Source organism: Vidua macroura, chromosome 5, assembly GCF_024509145.1.
Source record: "Vidua macroura isolate BioBank_ID:100142 chromosome 5, ASM2450914v1, whole genome shotgun sequence".
Taxonomy (NCBI): domain Eukaryota; kingdom Metazoa; phylum Chordata; class Aves; order Passeriformes; family Viduidae; genus Vidua; species Vidua macroura.
This window is the reverse complement of record NC_071575.1, coordinates 9,138,634-9,163,621: the sequence shown is the minus strand read 5'-3', so window position 1 is coordinate 9,163,621 and position 24,988 is coordinate 9,138,634. Positions and strand designations below refer to the sequence as shown.

Here is a 24,988-nt window from a genome sequence, read left to right as displayed (position 1 = left end):
TTTGCCTTGTAGGGTAAGATGTTAGTTTCCTTGTTACCTTTTAGGGATGGCCACAGCTTTCCTGCTTGAAACACTTTGAAATGTAAGATGCTGGGATCTCACTTTGTAATCTTGAGTCCTCACTTGGCTTAAGTTGTGGTAAAGTGGAAAGTATTACCAGGTGACATCAGCCTGCCAGCATCACACTTCTGCAGTTTATGGAGATAAATGTTGATTCTACAAGATAAAAAACATGAGTTACTTTGGAGGAAAAAATGGGAAACTCATGCATGACATAAACAAGCAAAAGAGCTCAAGTAATGTATTAATTATATTTTGCATTAAATTATCTTGGGGGAAAATGAGCATTTCTTAATGGATTTTTAAACACAAAATGTATTAAATAAAATGATAATGGCTAAATAGACTTTGTTTCCTTTGGGAAGGGAGATGTATTTGTTTAAGCAGGTATTTGGTGTCACATTTATTTAGAAATGTAGGGTTTTTTTCTGAAGTCTGTTTTAAAGTGAAGCTTTCTGAATTCTAATTTTGAAAAGGTAAGTTACTACAATGGCAGGAGGGTATTTATGTTTTGTTTGTTTCATCTTTAATAGCTGAAGCTCACATAAATGTCTAGTTACAACTGATGCTGTTATCTAAGATCTTTTGTTCTTAATCACCTTTAGATATAAAACTGACACTCTCTGAAATAATCTGTCAAATTTTGTTTTGGTAATTTCTGTTCCATTGAGATCTAAAGTTGCAGGTGTCAACTCTTGGAGATTATACACCTTTCAGCATCCTTCCTGAAGAGAGGTGAGGTATCCTTGCAAAGCAGGAGTGACAGACTGATTTACTTGGTATTTGGTTATTCACACAGTCATGATCTAAAGCATTTAATTACCCTTCATAAGCATAGTTTGGTGACTCTTCTGAAAGTGTATCTGCTGGAATTAGGCTTCTGCGTTTTCCAAGCTCACTGCAGCCTCATGCCTTTTTTTGCTTTGGTTTGTATTTTATAGGCAGTGGTGGTCAGCAATGCAACCTCTGAATACAATGAAATAAAGCAGCTGTTTCATCAGACTATGAAAAATTACAGCATCCTTAAAATACAGAGGATTCAGAATCCATCCCTCTGGAAGGTGTTTCAGTGGTTAGTACTTGTTTCCCTATCCTTATGAGGAGGCAGTCTCCAAGAACAGGATGTCCTGTATGTGCTTTCTAGGAAAGAAAGGAGGTTGCCCCCCGTGCCTTAACATGACTGGTATTGTGTTATTAGCAATTTCAGGAGTGAGATTGGTGTCTGAGGCCTTCCACAGAATGCCATACTGTGTTGGGGATGTTCCCTTTGCATGGCTCCTTGGAAGAGAGGGAGAGGAGCATGGAGAGAAAGACATCCATCATGCAAAACTGGGATGAGGATACCCACAGGGATATGGAACAGTGATTGTCTCAGGGATGGAGCAATAACTGCCTGCTGTACACGTGCTCTGTCTGTTACAAATCTTTATCCATTAGAGTACATGAAATGCTAAAAAGAGTAAAGGCTGCTTGGGCCTTTTTGTTCCAGTCAGATTTATTTAAGGTGCTTTTGCTGAACAATGTCAGTATTCACTGAGAAAGAATCCTTGTGTTTTAACTTGATGATCTCTGAGTGCCAGAGCTCCTTTCTGGTCTTCAACTTCTGCATCAGTGATACTGAACTCTAGGAACTTAGGCCAAGCTAGATACCAGCAGATTAGAGCTGGGGTTGAAACATGTTCAAGTTAGTTTGATGTAGGATTAAGCTGTTGCTTAGAACAGTTGTCTAGTTTAAAACAGGAGTAAGGACTGTATGGAATGGTAATGGAGTAGAAAAATACTTCTCAAATAAATGCTTTCATCTGCAAAATGATGGAAGCCAGAAAGTTATCAGCTACTGATTCATAAAACCTTTTCATCTAGCAGAACATAAGAGACTTCAAAACATGTAATAGTGAGTATTTTTTATCCTCCTCCAATGAGTAATTAAGCTAAGCAGGCAGAGTTTAACATTGCCAAGTCCAGAGGATGATAGAGTAATTTGGGTTGGAAGAGACCTTAAAGCTCATCCAATCTGCCATGGACGGGGACATCTTCCATTATCCTTGGAGGTTGATCCTAGCCCTATCCAACCTGGCCTGGAACACTTTGAGGGATGGGGCAGCCACAGCTTCTCTGGGCACCCTGTGCCAGGGCCTCACCACCCTCACAGTAAGTTCTCAATGAACAAGTATTCAGTCTGTTGCTCTTAACTTTTCATTTACTAATTTACAAGTTGGAAGGATTCTCCCCTCCCCCGGCTCTGCTTAAATTGTGGCTGATGACTTTTTGCAGAATATTACTGTCTTGTCCACTTCAGCAGCTTCTGAAAAACTGAGAGGTGTCTGGATGCTGTGGAATAATGATGGGAAATATGAGTTGAGCCTTTTGTTGTGATTTCTCTTTTGACCCTGTTCATAGCTCAGTCTGACTCTGGCCTCAACCAGCGAGGTGAGCAGTGGGCAAAGCAGGCTGGGTTTGTGTCCTGGCCCCATCTCCTCAGCAGCACTGACCTCTCTCAGGGGCCAGAGCTGGGGCTGTGGCATGGAGAACAAGCTGCCTCCAGCTTCGAGCCACTGTGGAAGCACAGAGCCTCTGTGGTTAATGGTGCCTCCACTCCATTGACAGCTGGAGTGGGAAGGGACTTTAAAGCACAACCAAGTAGGGCTCTACAGAGGAGCAACAGATTGGTACAGTGGTGACTGAAGTAGTGTCAAATGCCTAAATTCCCTGAGTAAAGCCAGAATTATTTAAAATTGCTGAGCAGTGATGTCAGTACAGTGCTCATCTTGTACTTGTTCATCATGCTGCTAGTGTGTCTCATCTGAGAGGCCAGAGCAGGCTGGAAACGATCCAGCTGACATTTACATGGATGTTACATAGTTGTTCAAATTGTTTAAAAAACCACTTTCTTCCCTTTTCTTCCATGGCTCACATTCTCCTCCCCTTCATTTTTGTCAGGCAGAAAGAGAAGATGAAAAGGGAAAATGGAGGAAAGGAAGTTCAGGAAAAACGCCTGTTCCACGGAACTGACGTCAATTCCATGGAAACAATCTGCAGCCTGAACTTTGACTGGAGAATTTGTGGAAGCAATGGAACTAACTATGGGAAGGGTATGTAGAAAGTGAGATGTCTGGTGAGACTCCCCTGATAGTGCAGCAGTCAAAGGTTCTGAAGTCTTTAACTATAGAAGGAGAAAAAAAAAGATAAGAATTGGTATTACGATCCTTCTGAAGAGGGCCAGGATTTGCTTTGGGTTGTGGGTTAGTCTTCTCACAAGGTGTCAAGAGCATTAGTGCAGGGATTTGCTGTAGGTGGCATTTTCGGATATCTGAGGTCATAATTTGAACTTAAAAATCAGCTTGTATGGCAGGGAGCAGAGGGATATGTATGCCCTCAGTGTGAGCATGGAAGGTCCTCATGTTTTCTTGTCTGTCCCTCTCATCACAACACACAGACCTTGGTAAAAGACCAATAAGCAGTAGTGTGTGCTTAATGGTACAGCTTTTAAAAAATTACTCCTGAAATAGCAGATACTGAATGGAAATTACATAGTGCAATCCCCTCTCTTGCAAAAATTTCGGTGGTATTCTGTAAACTGAGTAAGAGAAGTCCTGAAAGTTGAGTCAGATATCTCCTGAAAGCCCAGGGCTTGCTCAGATTTTGCTGTCACTATAGATTTTCCTCACAACCACATTTCCATCTCGTTTTCTAGGAAGTTACTTTGCTAGAGATGCTTGCTATTCCCACGCCTACTGTCAGCCTACGCTGCAGGGACACTTCATGTTCGTGGCTCGTGTTCTGGTTGGAGACTACGTTAAAGGCAACGCCACCTATGTCCGTCCCCCAGTGAAGTGTGCGGACAAGCTGTGGTTGTATGACAGCTGTGTGGATGATGAGTTAAATCCTTCTGTTTTTGTTGTCTTTGAAAAACACCAGATTTACCCAGAGTACATAATAGAGTATAAAGATGAGAGAATAAGCGAGCAGAAAGTGGCGGGAATAAGAGAGCAGAAAGAGACAGGAATAAGAGAGCAGAAAGTGGCGGGAATAAGAGAGCAGAAAGAGACAGGAATAAGAGAGCAGAAAGTGGTGGGAATAAGAGAGCAGAAAGAGATAGGAATAAGAGTGTCTAGAGATGAGGGAAAAAAATGTGTTATATCTTAGAGGAATATGGCAGTTTCTGTCCCTCATCTTGTTTTTCGTATTGAAGGTGTTCTTACACTTGGTGACTTCTTTCTTTTTAATACAGTTCTTTGGAATGTTAATCCAATTTTTGCATTGAGGAGGGCTGGCAAAGCAGATGTTACAGTTGCTGTGACTGCCTTATCTTCTTCTCTTCCTCTCTTAAATGAAGCGCAGACATTTCCATAACCATAGCAGAAAAATCAGAATTGTGGGATGGGAAGTTGAATGTTATGACTGCTGTGGGCAAATAATTGTAAATGCATCGTCTAAAAAAATGGAGAGGACTTCTCTTCACAAACAGTTAAAAGAAAAATTAACAGTACAGTAGTTTTAAAGGAAGCCTTCAGGCTTTTAGTAGCCAGAGATGCTTTTCAGTGCAGAATTCATCTGTTCTTGATCCTCTCATCTATCATTATTATAAACAATTCAGTATAGGTAATAATGACTTGAGTTTGTTTTCAAAGCACTGCTTGTTAATGCTCGTACATGTTTTGAGTTAAAGTGATAAACAGAAAAAGAAAAGGCATATTTTAAATCCATGTTGTTAGTTCTCGAGAATTTTCATCTGTACAATGGCAGATGGATCAGAAAGCTGTTGGATCAGATTCTTTGTGGAAATGTGCAGTAACTTGCTGTAACCTATACAAAAGCAGAGCTCAACTGAAACTGTGAAAGCCACCACATGTGAGTAAGCAGATACCAAAATTTGGTGGTTTGGCTTCAACTAATGGCCATAAGTACACAAAGGCTGTGTCCCAACGAGCCAGGCTTTTCAGTGGATGTGGCCACGTAGCACAATAGGACATGAGAAACTTAAGGATCATAGAGATGTTCTGTCCTGTTTGTGCAATAATTTTCGTTTTTCCAGATTAGAATGGGACCGAAAGAGACCAGTTAGGTTCTCTTGAGGCCAGTGGTAGAACTGCTGTCCTAAGGCACCGTCCGCATGTTCTGCTGCCCACTTGCCGGGGGCAGGGTGCTGACAAGTGAGGATCCTCTTTTTGTTTTGGGGGTGATCCTGGGTCAGAAACCTGTGCAGATTCTACTGGATGTTAGCTGGGAGTCTGTAAGTGGATCAGACTGAATGCCCTCTGTACAAAATGCCATATTCAGGCAGTTTAGCTGTTCAGAGGGAAACTGGGAGTGAGGACAGAAGAGCAGTCATTTTTACCTTCAGATAAGCTTTACAGAAACACCAATAGCCTCTAAGGTTTTTGCATCTGTGATAGAAATCTGTCAACCACTCAAAGATAGCAAGTTCTTCCCAAGAGGAATGTAAAATGAAATCCAGAAAATCTTAATAAAATGACTTAGAACTAAATAAAAACATGCGAAGATTTTAGCACTTTTTAAGATCTTTCTCTTGTTTGCCTGTAGAATTCCTGAATTACTGAGCTTGCTGTATTTGCAAATAAAACCTGTTTTCAGGCACTTTCAGTGTGCAGTTTGTCTTTACATAAACATAGCAAGACTAAATATCCTTCCTGCATTCCTTGTCTTCCTTTGGTGTTTCTAAACCAGGGAACTGCACACGTGGACTGCCATTGTAGGGTAGGTGCTTAGCTAATTACTTAGGAGATAATATTTCTGTAAATTAACTTCCTAACTAGGATATGTTTAATATTAAAGTGGTGGGGTAGTTTGGTAGATTTCATGTAACTAAGCAGCTGCTCTGAGCAGTTAATGAAGTCCTAAGAAAAGGTGAAAGAATTAAGTGAGGTAGTGGAAGAACTGTTGGTTTTAAATCTCCAAGTAGTGAGATATTGAGAGGTTCTAAGGATGTAGTTCTTTAATATGCAGATGAGTAACTTCTAAAGACTCTTAAATCAGGCACCTGTAGGAAGCCCCACACCTGTGAGGCACAAGGCAGGCCTGTATGGGGAGGGTGCCAGTGAGATGCTGACAGCTTAGGATCAGTCCAGATCACCACACACAGAGAGTAAGGACACAGCAATACAGGAACTGCAGAGCTGTTCCATGATCCAACCCGCCCTGCAGCTGGGATGCAGCCTTCTGGTGCACAAAGCTTTGGCTTTTCCATCAGAGGGCTGGACTGGGGGTGAGAGCTGCAACTCTGGATAACTGAGCTGAAGGGGGAGGAAAGCTGGAAAACGCATACTCTGAATGCAGGAGGATGAAAGAGAAATAACGGTTCTCCCACCTCCCGGCACCTCAGCCTCTTCCTAACTGGCACCAAGGAAACCCCGGGAGGCTGTGGCACACTTGGGCTGTGACCTGTGCGAGCACAGATACTGCTGCTCTCCACTGCTGGAGGCTTCTGGCCACTGTGATGGAGACAAAGTGGGTGCACACTGGTACACATCTATGAAATTAGGCTGAACAACACATTTAAAAGCTTCACACATGCAAAGAAGTCATGTACTTACTTGCTCAACCAAGATCATCTTTGAATTTATTAAGGTAAAGCGGACAAAATTCTCAATCATGTTCTATCAGAAGCAGAGCTGTCATTGATTACATTGATTACACCCTGCATAGCCAGGCAGAGCTTTCTCAGGCTTTTGTTCCCTTATACAGTTTGTTACATTCCTCGAGTAAAACGTTATCTGTCTGAAGTCATTGCTTGAAGTGCACTTATTAAAGATAATAGTAAAAATCCAGTGTAATGTGTCTCAGCTGAGTCATGCCCCCACCATGAACAGACAAGCTGTCTGCTGAAGAACAGCACGCTCATAAATCAGAAGACCTGAGGGCAAGGAACGCAATCCCTTAAGTGGTTTTATTATTCTTCCTTTAAAAATAAGCTCTTTCTGCATCAGGGGAGGATTGGGTAAAGCAAAATATCAGCAAAGCACTTCCAAGTCTTGTTCCACAGTGCAGGAACTCCAGGGGCAGTGCAGGGCCAGCTATGGAAGTGCTTTCTTAAGTCAAAAGGAAACTGTAGGACAAGGCTGCTGTGGGACATAGGGAAGAGCCTGAGCTGGACAGGAAGGAGGGGCAGGCCTGTGAGGCCAGGAGAGCTTGCAGACGTGGAAGCAAAGCCAGAGCTTAGGCAGTTGCAGAGTGTGGCACTTCTATTCCAGAAGAGGAGGCATAAGTTCAGTTTTGGTCTGAAATACAATCTTCCCTGTCATTAGGGATTTCTGGAATACTTTTGCAAGACAATGTGTTAGCTCTGGGATGCTGCAGGAATCCAGAGGGCACCAGAGCTCCCTCGAAGCCTGTGGCTAACATCGTGCCTGACTTGCAGCACTGAAGTTCATCCCATCACATGTGCTGGGACCGAGCTGTGTCCGTCCCCTTGAGCCCTCTTTCCCATGACAGAAGCTCCCTCCTGGTCTTCACCTCTCCATAGGGTGTGCTTTAACCCTGGTTTAAACCCCACTTTGCCAACATGCAGGGCTTCTCTGGAGTGAGATGCTAGTAAGGCCTGACTATACAAAAGCTCAGAGAAGCACAAAAACCCAGTCCAACAACCCTTCAGAAATGGTACTGTTCAGCTGAAATCCAGGCTTTTCCCTTTTTCTGAAAGATCTAAAAGTGCTAAGGGAGCACCCATGTCAGAACAGTCATTATTCTTGTCTGGTTCTTGTCTGGTTTAATTTACCCAGTAATGCCAGAAAGCTCTGATGTACTATATTGAGAGGAAAAATTTAACATTTCATGAGACAGACTTTAAAAATGTACACCTGAAAAGAGATCCTGCATGCAGACAGATCTGTGACTCCTGCCTGAACAGGCTGGAAGCTCAAAATGGAATTCAGTTCATGCCTGTATTGGCTCTGGCCTTACACCTTCCTATAAGCTTTATTTAAAAGTTCCCTCTGAATTACCTGAGCAGTTTACTTCATGTGTAGGCCAAGTAACAAACTGGGCCAAAGAAGGACTGAAATCCAGGCACTTTTACTGCGCTGTGTATAATCAGGGTCAGAGGGAATGTTCAGGAAAACATACCAGAGCAGCAGTGCCTTTGGGATGCTCCAGAAAGCTTTATCAGCAAGTTTTTCTTGCATTATCAGCAAGTTTTCTTCTTTCCTTGTGGAACTATCTAAGACACAACCTCCAGAAATGCAACAGCTCTGCCTTTTTTTAAAGGAAATTATTCTCAGATCTTTTAACCTTGAGTACCTCCCCGAATTCCTTCACAGCACCCCTGCACTCCCTGCACCCAGGTTTTGTGGAAAGTTCCAGGCTCTTCCAGCTGAAGCTGGAGGAAAGCCCTATGCCATGGAATGCACAGCTGCTGCCTTCCTGATCAGTTGCTCAGTCATTGGTGACTTGGGTCTCATCATATCACGTTCATGCAGGAGACACCTGTGAAAGGAGAAGTAGGAGGGTGAGGAGCGGGTGATAAACGTGGGCTGTTCTGCCAAACAGGCTGTGCTGAGGAGCAAGCCCACGTGGCAGAGCACACCTCTGACTCCCCAGCAAAGCAGATGTCAGCAGTGGCACTGACTGGAGTTGCAGCAGTTCACAGAAGCTTAGCAGTCCGTAACACACATGGTTGAGAGGCCATATCTGAAGACAGAACCATTTGAAAATCAACTGCCCTTGAACATACACAGATCATCCATCCAGGCTGAAAGAGTGAACTTGTGGAATTGGAAGCTATTGTACTTTTTATCCTGGTTAAATGTTGCTACATTTAACACAAATAGGTTGCATATAATTTTAGCCTTAAATTTATTTGTTTGAATATATTCATTATGTCTTACTTCTTGAGTATATACGTTGCTTCTTACTTTTAGCAACAGTGCTACTTACACAAATATTTATCAGGGGAAATACTTACCTTGCAAGGTTTCGTTTGGCCTTTGATTTAGAATTTAAAGCAGCATGAATCAGTAACAGGCTGAAAACATCTCTCTGGAAAAGAAGTCAGCAAAATACAAACTAATGAGTAATTTATCATGTATTGCAGTTAAAATGTCTTGCTTACCAAACTATTAAATTCACAGGAAGGAAACGAATCAACATTAAAAATAAACAGCTAACCCTGCTAGTAAGCGTTTGCAAACAGGATTCAGTCACAAGCACAGTTCAGCTTTTCACTGTCTAACACTAAAGTGCTGTTGATGAGGTAAGTGCTTCGCTGAAAGGACATTGAGTCACATCAGAAAGTCTTTTCTGGATCTCCTTTACCTGAGCATCACTGCCTCCCAGTTGGACTAGTTCATAACGGATTGGGTACAGCAGGTCTACAGCTTTGTCACAATTCCCATTTTCAAACTCTACAAAAGCCTGGCACAGTGGCAGCCCCAAACGAGGAGCCAGGGAAAGCTGGTGGTCTTCATGAGGTGCTCTGTAGAATAAAAAAGTGGTTAACTTCCATAAACCAAAGCATAAATATCCATATTTCAATGCCAGTCTGCCCCTGCCTGCAGACAAGTTTTTTTTTCTTTTTACTGTACAAAGCCTGATGTTTCAGGTACTTGACTTAGGTCGTATCTTTCAGTATGGTTATGCTACTTTCACCTTTTTGTTACTCATCCAGCAATCAGTTTTTATCCTCCTGAATATACCCACAAAAAGCACAAGCTCAACCCCTCCTAGCTCTGCAATAAGCAGTTTGGGCTAGGACAGTAAGAAAACTGCAGTTTCTCTTCTGCTGACCCCACCAGAACTATCCTACTGCTAGTCCTTTGTCTGGCCACATGTGTCTTGCACACAGCTCCCAGCTGCAAGCCAGCTCCTCCTCAAGTCAGTGTTACATAACTTCCTGCTTCTTTCACTGGGCCAGCCTTCATTTTCCAGTAGGCAACACTGCCCTATGTGTTTATCATTCCTTAAACAAACTATGGCATCCTAGAAAGATAAAAGTGCACAACAGATGTTCATTTGAAGCAGCTTGAGACAGCCAGTGATGAAAAGGATGGAACAATTCCTCATTTACATGTTTTGTCCAGCATTTCCATAGAAAGGAGCCTGTAACACCAACCACCAGAGAGCGTCATGGGACACCCGACAAATTCCCAGCAACTTTCCATGGCTAAGGCCAGGGAAAAATACTGGTGTAATGCCAGATGTTTGTGTCCAGGTTCTAACACTGCTTTCTTAACACATACAAAGCGCCTCTAGGGTATCATTTATATATTACATATTTGTGACAGACGTAAATTAATCCAATCATCAATACAGCCCCTTCAACTCAGCCTGTTTTCTCAAATAATGAAATTAAGATTTATAATATTTCAAACTACAGCTAAAAAAGTACACATGTATTATTAAGGCTGACAGTAGGTGAAAGGAAGCACTAGGTGAAAGAATAAATAGCATATATGAACACATGTTCATTAAAGTCTCTGTGGTGGACAGTTTTCTATACTTTATATACCTGACATAGTTATATAAATAATAGAATAAATAACAAGAGATATTTGCTGTTTTCTACTATAGTTAAATGAGATACTCAGGCTTGCTTTGAAAGTTATTTGTTTTGATAAGTATTCTTAAAAGTTACAGTATTCCTCAAAACTACATATAGTCAGGAACAAATAGTGACAATTTCAGGTTCTCCTTCCTTCCTTCTTTTTAAAGGCAAAGGAAGCAACCGATGCTTAAACAGAGGAAAAAAAAGGTGTAGTGAAGGGAAGAAATTGAATTTAAAGCATCTATGTATCAACCCCTTCAAAAAAAAACAAACAAACAAACAAAACAAAACAAGGCAATTCACAGTCATTTAATACCTAAGGGAACACAAAACCTTCATTTTTGGATGTAGTACTTAAATATTCAACTTTTTCAAATAACTTAATTTGAAAGTTAAATAGTCTAGATTATTACTTTAGTAGTACTTGAAACCTAATTTCCTGCAGATAGATTTAACAACACATCAAAGAGTAGCCATTAGAATATCACTACCAACTAATGTGCTTTTATTAACCTTTTAAACTAGAGCAGAAAAGATCCACCAGACAGCTGACATTACTTGTAGAATGTTCTTATTAATAGACTTTACCCCTTGTCTGAAACACAGCTTAGTGTGACCCCACTAAAAGGAAACAGACAGCAACTGCTCAGGCGGTGTCTGTGACCTTAAACACAAAAGATTTCTGCTCAACAACACGAGGAACCCCTCTAGACATTAACTCAATAAAAAAATAACATGGATCTCCTAACTGGATGTTGCCCTGCTTAAACCAGATGTGTCCCAGTGACATGCTAAGGCAGGGAGGAGCGTGTTGGAGCTTCAGCAAGCCAGAGACATCATTGCCCTGACGTTCAGAGGACTATTCACTGAACCCAATGCAGGACTTCCGTTGCTTACCTGGCAAGCTCCTCCAGAGTTGTTAAAAGCTCCTCAGTAGTTTTGTGGTCTTTGGCTCCAAGGAAAGACATCAAGAAGTGCACATCATTGAACAGAAGAATGTGATCCTTGGTGTGCTTCTTTGTAACCCCAAGCAGATCATTCCACCTGTCCCCAAGCTTTACACCTAAGAGTAAAAAATAATTCTCTCAATAATGTTGCCACATGTAAAAGGACGTCTTTGCAATTACTTTCAGCCACTCAGCATAAAAAGCATTCCTACTGAACTCAAGAGAACATTTCCTGATGTAGCAAAATGTATGCAGCAATAATGCTGCTCAGCTGCAGCCTGCCTTATGTGGGCCAAGAGTTTCTTGACTGTCAGGAGTTTAAAGGCATTATTTTAATCTGCATTGTGTGAGCTTCTGGCTTTATTATGAGATGGTTCATAATGTTTTGGAGGTGCTGTTCACCATGAGCCATCTGTAGGAATCACAAGACAGAGTGAGAAGATAGATTTAATAAAACCCCCAATACATCATTAGTGTTTTAGCAGAACAGTGTGAAATACTGTCTGCCCACCATGTCCCTTGCCATGAACCCCAGTGTATAAACACTGACTTAAAAAGGGGAAATGCCACTGAGTAAGGGGGAGTACAAAAAGCCAGAGGCTGATACGCCCATATGAACTATTTCAATCAGGATCAAAACAGAAAAAAAGGATGTGACTGGAAATTTACGTCCAGAAAGTGCTATGGGTTTTTAGAGGCTTATGCACTTGTTTGTTCAGCCTCAGACCTCCAGCAACAATAGAAGTGAAGTTGTCAGAGAAGAAGTATGTGACCTATGCTAGCTGGAGCTGACTGCTATGCCACACTGGCATGGAAAATGGAAGCTCTTGGGAAGAATAAAGCTTATGGACATTATTAGGAACTTCACACTGATGCTTTTCTCAAGTTTCTTCTGAAACACTGATCCAGCTTGCTGTGTAATTATATTGAAATAGTTCCCCGGCATGAATGGCAGGGAAAGGGAAAAAGAAAAAAATTAATAAAAGGAATAGTCAGAGGATATCCTACCTTCCAGATGAAGCCTGTACAGCATTGAACTGTTATCAACTATATCCAGGATGCTTCCACTTGCCAGGCACAGGGGAGCAATCTGTAATCACAAGTACTCATAGGCTGGTCAAGTGATGTGCTAGTGGAAACTTCCTCAGATTATCAAACTTATTTGCACAGCACTAAATTAATTTTATCCTTCTATCAATTCAAAATTACTTGTTTTGTAATAGTCCTAACTGCATCTTTCTTGAATAAAGGAATTTGCAATGACAGAAACTTACTATGGTTTACATGTGTTGTTTTTCTCAGTAAATATGGGGAGTCACCAGAGTATTTTATTTTTTCCAAAATTCTGCCACAAATATTACTTCACTTGATCAATGTTAGTAGATAGAAATCTGCCCAGAAGCTTTCTTAATGCTTGTGGTATTTTTACAATCCTTACAAAGATGTGCTATGTTATCTAAATTGATACTGCTTATTTACAAAGGTTGTTTTGAAATCCAGACAGTTGACTTTGCACCTAACATGCAAAACCAGTTCTTTTTAAAGGTGACTTGATTAATTTACATCCTTTGAAAGGTATGAATAAGAAACATGGACAGAATGGAAATCAGTACCACTGTAGCTCTTTCAAGTACTCAAACGATGTAATACTCAATCCTTGGGGCATTTTCCCCAGAACTGCTGAGAAGTTGTTTCCCTAAAAGACTGTGATATTGTGACTGTAAATACTGCTTACATCTGTGTTTACAGATGTAAACAATATTTTTACACAGATCATGCACTGTGATATGTTTCAATGTCACATAGAAGGAAGAAAGCACACATCGTCATCACATCGTGATCCTGTATGATCTCAGTAAAAAAAAAGGCCCCTACTCACATGCTTGTCATAAATTGTCAAAGCAGCTTCATATTCCCCCTGGAAAAGCAAAGGAGAATTGCGTGGTTAACGTGCAGACACAGCAACCAGCAGTGACTGGCAGCAACCAGAGACAAACACATTAACAGACGTCATAACAGCTCTTCAGGACTGCCTGATCAAAACAAACCAAGTCAAAGAAACCTTGAGGCATTCAAAGCAGAAAAACCTGGATTTAGTAGGCAAAATGATCAGTATGTTGAGGTGTCATCTAAGAATAAGTACCAATACTGGCACAAGTTAAGCAAGAAGGAGAAACACGGAGGTATTGCCTCTCATTCTGATGTTCTTTTCAGGGATGCTTGCAAAAATCAGTGCATCCCATGGCATATGCAAAGAGATGGGGAAAAATCAGTTTTAAGTAGCCTTCAAAAAAGTTATGTAGATAGGAAGTGACAAAATAAATAAACTATTGGACTCCTGTTGAGTATTAGTTCCTTCTGTGTTACTCTGTTTTCTGGCCAAAGGATGCTGCCTTCTCAAGGATGCCACATTTGTCTCCCTATTAAGCTGAACCCCATGAGTACTAAGCATTAAATCCAAGGAAATTCTGACAGACTGGGTAAAATTTCAACCATTTTTAAAGGCTTTCAGTGGTAAGAATTAGGAACAACAATTAATAGCATTCGCAACCCAATTTAGAGTTTATGGCCTCTTTTTTATAGTCAGCAAATTTTTGGGCCAGAAAATGAGTACTGAATTTGCTAAGAATTTTGTTCATTTTTGTCTCAAAATTAGAGATCTAAGTTCATCTTGCTATCAAATAACTGTGCTAAATGTAATTAGTGAGACTATTGGATCTTCAAACATGCAATAATCTCACAGCAATATTTCAACAATCTTAGGAAGATCCTGAAAGTCTTGACCAATGCAATTAAAATTCTCAAAATAACAGTAATAAAGGACTATGCCACTTTGTAAATATGGAATTGTGCTATTTTATAAAAACATCCCTTCAAATAGCTGACATCCCCCCCCCCCCCCCCAAGTAAATGTTAATTCTGTTTTTTAAAGAGCTTTAGATAACCTGTCTGGACCATAAAGCACATGCATGAAAATATCTCATACCTTTTCAATGTAGTATAAAGCCCAGTGCCAGTAATTATGGCAAGCAAGCATATCACTGCTCTGGAGAGAAAAAAAAAATTACAAAATAACTTCCCTTTTCAAGTTATCTAGTACTGAGTACTTCAGGAGACACAAAAGAGACAAGAAATTTAGATCAGCTGCCAGGACACCTACTCATTTGGTACACTTGTCCTCGCAGCTATTCAGGGCAGCACCTCAAACACAAGGTTTCCACCACATCATTTTCCAGATAAGAGTTTCACTTGGATACCTCAGAATTCACCTTTCTTCAGCACCCTTTTTAAAAAAGAAATTTAATCCATATCTATAAGAAGAGTAAGATTTGTATCATCTAAAATTTAGGCATCTTGTCTGAAGTAATCTGGCCAGATAGTGGAGAGAGTAGGATATGGAGCCTTAGGAGGGTCATTCATCCCAGCCATCTAGAACCTACCTCAGACAAAGAGGAATCACTTTTTAAACAAGTTTTACTACAGGCTACAGAAGCTGCAATAGATGCCAAACACACTAGCAATTCATCAGGTGAGATGTATTTTAGCTGAACTGCACCAATTTCGCACTGTCCTTTCCAGCTGGCACCAGAACTTCAAATCCTCTTCCCTAGCTTGCAGTTCAAGGCAATTGCAGTTCATTTTTGTGAATGCATTAAAAATAGACAAATGTAGTTCCATAATCCTTTGATGAAAATTAAAATACCAGAAAGGTTCACCCCTCTCCTCCCACCCTCTCCTGGTTCTGTAGTTAAACTTAATGATCTCACAAGTGGAAAAATCATCTTTATTGTCATACTGACAACTGTAACAACCACTTTCAGGAAGCACAAAGGTAAAGTTTCCCAATAAATGTCAGGGCCTCTAAGATAAATATTCTGGTAATCTTTGCTTGTTTAATATTAAATCACAAACCAAACTCAAGCAACATAAGCTTGGCATAAACACTGAAAATATCAAGTTGAGTATCATACTGCCATTCCAAATGTCATACAAACAAGAACATGGAATTACCTGCCTAAATAAAGCAAACCCTTTTCCCTGCTGCTAAATTTGAGCTCTGAAAAAGATTAAACTGATAGAGAGAAGTGGGCTTGCACTTGATTTTATTTGGATAAAGAGTATGAATCACAGAGACATGCAACTATTTTAAGAACCAAGAGTTAAAAAAAATTGATCCAAAAGTCACTGACTAGGGTTTTTAAGGTATCACCCAAACTGTCAATCACTGTTTCATTAAAACTAACATATTAAAAGACAAATTCCTTTCTGGGAAGTGACAGGTGTGAACTTCAAGCAAGAGTTTTCTGTCTGCACTTCCAAGCCCAGCATCTGAATGCTTAACTTAAAAAATAAAACAAGCACAAAACCAGCCTTTCTAGTCTCACTATCCAGTCCTGCTCTTGGTGTAAGTTGGAATAGTCAGCTCAGATGACTCTAAAATAGACTCTTGTGAGTTCTAGCAAAGACAAACCTCACAGCTCTCAGCTCTGAATATAACAGACTTAATCACTGGGTAAATGCTATCAAAAAACAAAATAAAACTTAATTTACAGCAAAGGACCACATAACAGAGTAATTAACCTGTTCAATACTCTGAAAGATGGTATCAAACATGTTGGATATATAAGGTAACTGATACACTAGTAGAAAAGATTATTTCTTTGTTATTAAAATCCGCTCCTCATCCAGAAGCAAACAAGTATTTTGGCATTTTGAAACAGTTGATTTGACTGTGTCATTTTGCACCTCATCTTAGGTCCCATGAGGATATCTAGCCAGGTCATTCAACTGACTGTCTGTGCATCAGCCTAAGTAAAAAGCTTGTGAAAGAATCAGTGGTCACTTTACTTTTATAACCACACAACAGATCACAAAGAGGGACAGTCATGTCCCTCATAACATGCCACTTCTTCCTGCCTCTTGCTTAAAAGCTGCATGGAGAGTAGCAGCACCTCAAAGGAGGATTTCCTCTAATATGCAAACTCCGCATTGATTGTAACAGGTCTGCAGATAGGAAGGAACTGCAGGCAGAGGACTCAAGAACTTGTCTGCAGGAATTAAAGAAAACCTAAAAATAGCTTCTTCAGAGATGCCACAAAAATGTTTACCTTCCAGTTCTTTTCCATTTCCTTCATGAATTTTAAGCCTTTGTCCACCTCTGCTTTCATTTCATTTACATGAGCTATAGTATGGACAGACCATGCATCTGTCTGATTTATAGCCAAAGCCTGTGAGTGAAAAACAGGAAAACACAATGAGCCTTACAAACTTGCAAATACAGACATTCATTACTGCTTATCTAGAAACAAGAGACTACTTTTTACTTGCTGCATGTTAAGTACATCCTTGTACCACTCCAACTAACCACAGCCCAGAAGTCTGATTTGGACAGAAAAGGAAGAGAATGTTTCTTGGCTGACTTCACTTCCCAGCTTCTGCTGCAGGGAGATGAACACCTGCAAAACACTTTAAAACACAGGCTTTGATGATGACTGTGAAATGACATCTATTTCACAGACAGGTATCAATGAAAGAACTGCAGGCACAGGCACAATATATTCCATTATATAGTGCCTTGTAGATAACTATTTCTTTTCCAAAAAATGGCCAGCTCTGAGTATTCAGCCAATTCCTCTTCCTTGGCCAAACAACTCCCACCAGGCTTTTGGCATGTTGCAAAGTTAATCATAAACCTAGTAAAGGTTAGGTTTTAGGGTTTAGTCTCTATTGTCACTTTCAGCAATTTGATGTAACAGAAGTTTTGCCAAGAACACTCATTAGAGATCAATTGTGTCTGAGACTCTTGGAGGACAGGGATAATCCTGAGGACTGGAGAAAGTCAAGTATAATTACTATCTTCATAGAAAGGAAACAGGTTGGCTAATATTGATCCCCAGGAACATTGCTACAGTTAATTGTTCAGTAACCCAGGAAAAAGGATCTAGGAAAAAAAGGGAGTAGGGAGCCAAACAGGACTGATTGTCAAGAGCAGACTATGTCAAGACAATCCAACATTCTTTAATAGGAGTAAACATGTGGGAAGCAGCAGATGGGCTGATATATGGGTTTTATAGGGGTGTTCTGACTACATCTGACAGGGCATGCTCATAAGCAAGTGAGGGGAATACAGTCCGGTGAAACTGCCTTGGTGGGGTAGAGATGTGGGAAAAGTCATCAACAAGTCTCACGAAGATCTGTGAGCATTTCCACGCTGAGCTGTATCTCTTTGCTGCTTTGACTAACAACTGGCAGAAACCAACACCCTGTCTGAGAATTCTCAGGCCTTTCAGCACCAACAGCAGGCAGTTTACCTCATGGGCAACCTTCTCAGCACGGTCAAAAAGGTTTGTTTCCACGAGTCCGAAAGAGTAGTAGCCTTTCACATAGCTAACAGAAGAGGGAAAAGAGCACATCATCCATTCATAACAAGGTTTAGTCCAGAACTGAAAAAAACACACTAGAAAGAGCATTTAACTCAAAAAAGTCCTTGCAGAGCAATTTACAACAAGGGCTCAAGCTCACAGGATACAGAACTACTAAGCTAATTCTCAGAGGAAATGAGTGACCATGAGACACCAGTATGGCAAACAGTGACAAGATGCACATCAGAATGGACATTTCCATCTCTGGATGAGATGGAATCACCAGCTACACAGAACCAGCTGCTGATCTCCATATCAGCTGCAAGATGCAGAATTAAAAGGCTGGAAGTGAAACACTGCTGTCACCAAAACTATCAGAGCATCTCAAAGACAATCTACATTTTCCCCAGTGCCCACAAAACCACAGGAGGGTACTCTTACATGAAGTGGCCCTTTAAAACTGGTTGTAAATCATCCCCATTAAGCCATAAAAAAAAAAGAAAAATTAGGGATGTTATGTGCACCCGATTTATTTAATGGATCAAGATGAATAGTATTTTTCTGGAAGAAATGAAGAAATTTTGCCACTGCCCTGGGTGAGGACATGATTTTATTCTATGTGTTACACACCATGTGCTATATTTGACAGCAGTGAGACACAGCTCACTTAAGAAAAATCCCTCACTAACAGTGTCAAGAGGGATTCTGAATACACGTTCTATCTGTGGTCAAGTTATTAACTTTTAGACTCTTGATTTTTGTCTACATGTCTTGTTTCCAAAAGATCCTGAACTTGTAAGTCTGAAATTAAAAACCACACAGTCCGTGCACACCAGGTAAAGAGCAATTTCCAAATGAAGCATGACTCACCTGCTCAGTGGAACATCACGTGTCCAGAAAGGATAAACACGGGCAACAGAATCTCGCATCTGACGTTGATATCCCAGGTAGAAATAAGTGTCATGGGAAAATTTGAGGGCTAGGAGGTCAGTTGGGTGGCTCTGCAGAATCTGCTCCCATAGATCACAAGCTTTTGGAAGCTGGCTAGAAATAAAAAATTATTTCTATCACCAAAAGAAGGCACACACGCCTGCCCCTACTGTTAGTCCTGAACTGAAACTATGCTGAAAAATAGAAAATTCAGCACCAAATGACTTATTCTTTTCCTTGAAGGAATTCTTTAGTCTTTTCTAAGACAATAAGAGGATTATCTTCATTTGGCACCTTCTGAGAAATCTTATGAAAGGAATCACATTGGATTACACCAAATCACTGTAACACACAAAGAAAATGAAATAAGCTTAAACCATAAATCTAAAAGTTTTCCTCCAGAGCTGAATAGTTCCTACAGGGACTCACCATAATTAATGGAACTTTGTATGTACCAAGACACCTTCCCCCTCCTTTTGAGGGAATCAAACCCAGTGGCAGGGCTTCAGTAGCTTCCTTATTTCCTTTGCTGAGATGTGAGGCAAATCCATGCTTGCCCATTCATTTGGCAAACAAATAATGAAAGGGAATCATTAGCCATTATGTTCTGCAGTTCATACAGATTTATCATATGGAATGAAGCAGTGAGCATGTGTGACACTCTTATCTCCCTGTTTTACAGGGGAAATAGGTTTTGACATAGGGAGACAAGAGAGAGAAGTCTGTAACTTTCCTTCTGTGCATCTGAGTCTGGACCCTACTTTAGCCAAATACTTCATTTCCTAGTTTTAAACCACACTGATGGATCTGTGGCACATTTTAAACTTGTGAGTGCTTAATGCTAGGAAGTGGTGGCAAAAGAGCACTTTACTTCCTACAGTGCTGCTCACCAGCTAGACATGGCACTTAGGGTGGAGAGAGAAATTCAGGGACAATATGTGACATCTCACCCTGATCCTTTGCTAGATTTCTAACATGAGACACCATTACTGCCAACCTTCACTTCTGCCTGCAGCAGACAAAGGAACTCTTCACAGTCCCTCGAGCAGGGTGACAGAAGACTCACCCCCTGGCAAACATGTCCAACGCTGACACATGAAGCCTCTCCCGCTCTGTCAGCGGCTGTGACTTGGAAAGCGCCACCATGGCTCTCACGGCGCTGTCCAGCTCCTTGTCGAGCCTCACGGTCCTTCCAGTGCCAATCAGCTCTAAACCATTGGCAATGACATGTCCCATCACTGCAGGAAACAGCACAGCACCAGCTGAGCTCACAGCAGAGCCTTCAGATCCACAAAACACCAGAGGAGCTGAGCATTTTCAATAAAACTGACTTGTGGACACAGGGGTCCAGGAAGTCTCCCAAGCCTAAGGTTCTCAGGAGGTTTTCATGACTGCTACTCAAATATTATGTGAAATTAAAAGAAAAAAACACCACACAAAAGCATTCTGCCTGCTCTACATTTTAAGGAAGTTTTACAGAATTCTATAAATTATCACCTTGCCCTTGCACAAAGTCAGTCAAATACCAAGACAACATGCATAAACCCAGCCCTTTCCATGCTCAGAATCAAAGATTATACTCACTAAAGTTTGGATCTGCTGCTTTTAGCTTGGAGAGACATCCTTCAATACCCCCAAGGCTCTCATTATTGGTCCAAGTTGCATACTGTACGAGAGACAGAGCAAGAGAGGGTTGAGAAATCCTCTATTATAAGGAGGATTTTTTCTTTTTGTTCTCACAGACACTTAAAATTCAAAAGCAAGGCAATGACTAAAAGAGAAATGTTGCATTCAGAAAGGTTTAGTGTAGTAGAAAAACAGAAAAACTGAGGTTTAATATAATTCAGTCACCAGCAGAAGCAATTACCCTGGATTTCTACAGGGTTTTTGTCAACTGGCTGATTTGTTGGTATCAAGTGGAAAGAGAACATTGGCTGAGGTTTTCACCACGGCTGCAGCATCTGGTACAGCCCTCTGCTAAAAGGGTTTCCTGCTGCCAGCTAAAGGCTGAACTCCTGTGGTGGCCTGATTTTGAGGCTCTCCCAGCTGATAAGAAATTTAAGTATCAGCTACAGTAAAGAGTGTTCCATGCACAAGTCCCTTCAAATCACATTTTCTTGTGCTTTTCGGTCATACCTGTGTCAGCACAGCATCGAAGAGCTTACAGGCTTCATTGCTGGTCGTGGACAGGGCAAGTCCAGCATCCTGCCAGGCCTGCACAACAAACAAACACAAACGTGCTCCTTTTACACCCTCATCTTCCAGGCTACACTGACAGATGTTCAAATTGATGCTGTTCTGATATTTTCATCAGCTGTGCACTTTTAAAAAGAAAAGCTGGAAGTACAGTGTGAGGCAGAAACAAACCTTTTGCTCAGTTGCAGTGACATTAAGACTCATGAGACTAAATGAGACTAAAGAAGCTACTCATGAGACTAAAGAAGCCAACAATTACCAAGTGTACCTGAAGATCTCAATGGGTTGCCCAGCCCATAATGACAGCGTCATTCTGAATTCATTAGAGCTGTTGGCAAGTTCTTCTGCTACAGGCACACCTCGTGTGAAGTAGAGACATGGTGAAATAAAACCCTGTTTTTCTATAATCTATAAATCTGTCATCTTCTTCAAATAATAATGTTCTTCTGAATCAACTTGCAGACCAAACAGCCTGGCAGAGCAAATCCACTAAGTCTCTGGAGTTAACCAACTGAAAATTTGGATCACAGATTTATACACAAGCCTGACAATAAGAACATGGGAAATGGATAAAGCTAAAAAGCAAAATAGAATTGGGCTGCCATAGTTTCTAGCAACATAACATAACTGAGGCATAAAATCTCCTGGCTGGCTGCTGGCAAATGAGCAGAGTTCATTTGAGAAGCTGCCCTTATCACTTCAGCATTACTTTAATGCAGTACACAGAATATGGAGGATAGACAACTATTATAAAAACAGACCTGGGGCAAGCTAATTCAGACTCCTCCTAATGGGGGCTTAGTCCTTCTTGATGCTGCAAGAATTCAGCTCTTCTCATTTTACATTTTAAAGCATTTCCTAGCTATAATAATCTGTCAAAATTTTTAAGTAACCAAGCAAAGACAACTTTGTTAATATATCCTAAAGCTTTCCCACTGTGATTGGATTAAAGGCTCACATTCCAACAGCTAAAGCAACTGAGTCTTCAAATTACACGCCTGAAAGATTAGACCTGAATCTAAAATCACACATTTTCTTTACAATTCATACGATATCCATGATACTGAAATTGGCCAGAATGAACTTCACAATTTGAAGCGCTAGGAAGCAGGCATTTGTTATCTGCAAAGGACACACTCTCCTTGTTGTGTGGGTGTGGTGACACTTTGCAACAAGGTCTTTATCCATCACAATCATACATATTTATTAATACATGCTTCTTATCTAATGCACAACTAATTCCTAGAATGAATTTGCATGCATCTCCCTCCTATTGGAAGATCTTTTAAAGTCCTGCAGAGTCATAAAAAGGGGTCTCTGGTGGTCATATTCACTGAATGCTTCGATATTAAAGGCGACCTTTCCTTGAACTTTTTCTTTGGGCACATGCTGTTGTTTCTGTGTTACATAACTTGCCAAAAAAACACTGTAGTCCTTCTTATCTGTTTCTCCACTGGTTCCAGCCATGTTTATAACCCTGTGTGCATACCTTTAAACCTTTATCTTTTATATATATATATGTGTGTGTGTGTGTGTGTGTATACACTTTTATTTATATATATACCTTTATAGGTTTACATATACCTATATAAACCTTTATCTTTTATATATATATATATATATATATATGTGTATATATATATATATCCCTTTATCTTTTTTTGCCAGTTAGCCTTTAAGCTCTATTCAGCAGCCTCAAGGGAGCTGAATTTTTTTATTCTCTATGTCATTATCATCCAGGAAAAGAATAAAGGGAAAAGTCAAGCAGGTAGCAAGGTTAGGCTTGCTACTTACATGGTGCCCTGCAAAGTAGGCCAGGAGCCACCCTCAGCATCAGTCATCAAAAACAAGCTTTGTTTGGAGCAGGTCTCTGCATCACTGCCTGTTTTATCGTTTTACACAACAGCTTGAGGTGCTTGCCAGAAAATGATGTCCCATTCTGAGAGGACTTGATGCTGATTCACAAGAATAGCAAAGTCTGTGTGCGAGCACCAGAACAAACCAGCAGAAGAAGGGTTAGTGGAAAATACACCTGCATCCATCTCTAAGGTCACTGCTGATCTAGCTGAGGTATGTGCTATTTCCAGCCACTCTGGAAAGCCTCTGTCCTGCTATGGCTACAGCCCACCTGACTCACTCCTCACTGGAAAACTCCCACTGTGGCAACAGGAGAATGGCAGCAAGACTGTGTCACATCAGGGATGCCACTACTCTGGCAATACGCTGTGCCACTAGTAGCACATCAGGACAATGGACTACAGGGAAGAACCACCCCACAGCAACTGCTGGCTCCTAAGAGATGTAAAAGGTGTGCTCCAAACCTAATCTGTCATTGCCAACTGAGAACTAAAGAACTACTGGGACCACAGAAAAGGCAGCACCCCTTGTCCTCTAGGACATACATAAGGGGTCCTGCCCAGATTACTTGGGACACTCAGGTCCTGGGGTTTCTCTCTAGTGAGGTATAAGACTGTGACTGAAGAAATCCAGGAGGGAGTGTGAGTAGGCAAAAATCAGCCTCAAGAGTTTGTAAGGCTCATCAGTTCCCCTTCCCACAGAGGCTGCCTTTGGGTTCTCTTACATTGATCTCCCACAACCCTCTCTCTAACTCCAGGAGAGAGTCTTGCCTCTTGTGTTAGACAGTCATGGCCTTTGCTCTTCTCACTGCTTCTTGATGAGACCAAAGCCTTGCCCTTTCCCCTGCTCTAAGATTAGAGTTCAGTCATGAGATCTGGTGACTGTTTATTTGTATTTTTTTCTCTGCTAGAATCTTAGCGGGTTCTGAGAATTGTGCTCTCTTTGGGCTGCAGTTGGCACCTCTTGAATTCCTTGCGTGACAGATCCCCAGAGCTGTGTCAATCACGCACCTGTCACACGCAATCTTCAAGACTTTGTTTTAACCTGCCACTGCCCTAATTAACCAAAACACAACCATAAAAGGAATTTATCAGAAAGAGAGATGGAAATTACTTAATCAGTAAGCAGCTGCTGTAGGTTGTTGCACTGTTTGACCCGAGGCTGATCTAATCGAAGGCCTGACCCACTTCTGAGGCCCACGGAAAGGGCAGGTGGGTGCCGTGGGACCCCTGCGCTGGGAACAAGACCCAGAGATGCTCAGACATGGGTCTGCTTCCCCAGTAGAAGAGATGGGTGCAGCGACCCTTCCCCTTTTCCAGATCGCAACAGCAGCTTCCCTCCTCCGAAACCCACCCGAGTGTATGAGGCTGAGCTCCAGCCACAGCGAGCCCGGCTCAACTCCCCGCCCGCCACAGCCCAAAGCCCGTCAGCTGTCCCCGGGACCCTCACGGAGGCCACCGGCGCCCCTGGGCGCAGGGCACGGGTAGGACTGAGCCGCGCTGGCTCAGCGCCTCAGCGGTGCCGTCCCCCCGCAGCCCCTCAGCCCTGCCCTCACCTCGCAGCCCCTCATCCTGCCGTCCCCCCGCAGCCCCCTAGCCCCGTCCGCCCGTCACGCTGCCAGCGCTCGCAGCCCCTCAGCCCTGCCCTCACCTTGCAGTCCCTCAGCGCAGCCATGGTCCCGCTGCAATCTCGCCGTTGCGCGGCTCCAACGCGAGCGGGGGCGGGGCCGCCACCGGCGCGAGCGGCGGGCGGTGCGTGCCGGGTACGCGCGGAGCCCCCCCCCGCCGCCGCTGAGGGACGCCCGCAGGCGTTCGGCGGCGATTATTGGCCCCAAATCTTTGTTCCTTCTTCTGGCCCGACCTCCGGCCCGCGGTGTCCGAGGTTAAATAGTGTTCTCGCCAGCTGCCCCTCCGCAGGAGGCTCCGGTGCCCTCGGGCTGCTGTCCCAGCCGTTGGGCCACCCCAACGAGCAGCGCCCGGCAGGCAGCGCGTCCTCCGCCCCGTCCCCTCTGGCTGCGATGGCCGCGCTCCTCCTTCTCCTGCAGCTGCTCGCCTGCTGCCGCCGGGGCTCGGCGGCGTCCCCTGTCCGTCTCCAGCCGTCACCCCTGCGGGTCAGCTGCCCGGACCCTCACGGCCAAG

General features: G+C 42.1%; 2 protein-coding genes across 11 annotated transcripts in view; one reads left to right on the top strand and one right to left on the bottom strand.

The window, feature by feature from the left end:
• LOC128808042 (zinc finger CCCH-type antiviral protein 1-like) overlaps positions 1-5,658 on the top strand; it is a 60,313-nt gene extending 54,655 nt beyond the window's left edge. For 7 of the 8 annotated variants that reach the window (XM_053978816.1, XM_053978814.1, XM_053978813.1 and 4 more), the window contains 3 exons: positions 1,002-1,132; positions 3,001-3,152; positions 3,755-5,658. In XM_053978816.1, the coding sequence (XP_053834791.1) occupies positions 1,002-1,132; positions 3,001-3,152; positions 3,755-4,206 (735 nt within the window). In that variant the 3' untranslated portion in view covers positions 4,207-5,658. Of the gene's footprint in view, positions 1-1,001; positions 1,133-3,000; positions 3,153-3,754 lie in introns of those variants that run through there. The other variant, XM_053978817.1, reaches the window with a different exon arrangement.
• TTC38 (tetratricopeptide repeat domain 38) lies at positions 28-24,599 on the bottom strand. 3 transcript variants are annotated; one of them, XR_008437346.1, is made up of 15 exons: positions 24,501-24,595; positions 20,934-21,011; positions 20,382-20,463; positions 19,864-20,035; positions 18,738-18,911; positions 17,817-17,892; positions 16,614-16,733; positions 14,492-14,551; positions 13,385-13,423; positions 12,514-12,595; positions 11,456-11,621; positions 9,331-9,490; positions 8,981-9,054; positions 8,317-8,502; positions 28-216 (listed from the first exon to the last, which is right to left on the bottom strand). XR_008437346.1 is itself a non-coding variant. In XM_053978820.1 (15 exons), the coding sequence occupies exons 1-14, from the start codon at positions 24,522-24,524 to the stop codon at positions 8,670-8,672; spliced, it is 1,344 nt and encodes a 447-aa protein (XP_053834795.1). In that variant the 5' UTR covers positions 24,525-24,599; the 3' UTR covers positions 8,413-8,502; positions 8,645-8,669. The 3 variants fall into 3 exon arrangements, 2 of the variants coding, with proteins under 2 accessions (XP_053834794.1, XP_053834795.1); XM_053978820.1 differs by lacking the exon at positions 28-216 and adding an exon at positions 8,645-8,706 and having other exon boundaries at positions 8,413-8,502; positions 24,501-24,599; XM_053978819.1 differs by lacking the exon at positions 28-216 and having other exon boundaries at positions 6,619-8,502.
• Between the last annotated feature and the right edge of the window lie 389 nt (positions 24,600-24,988).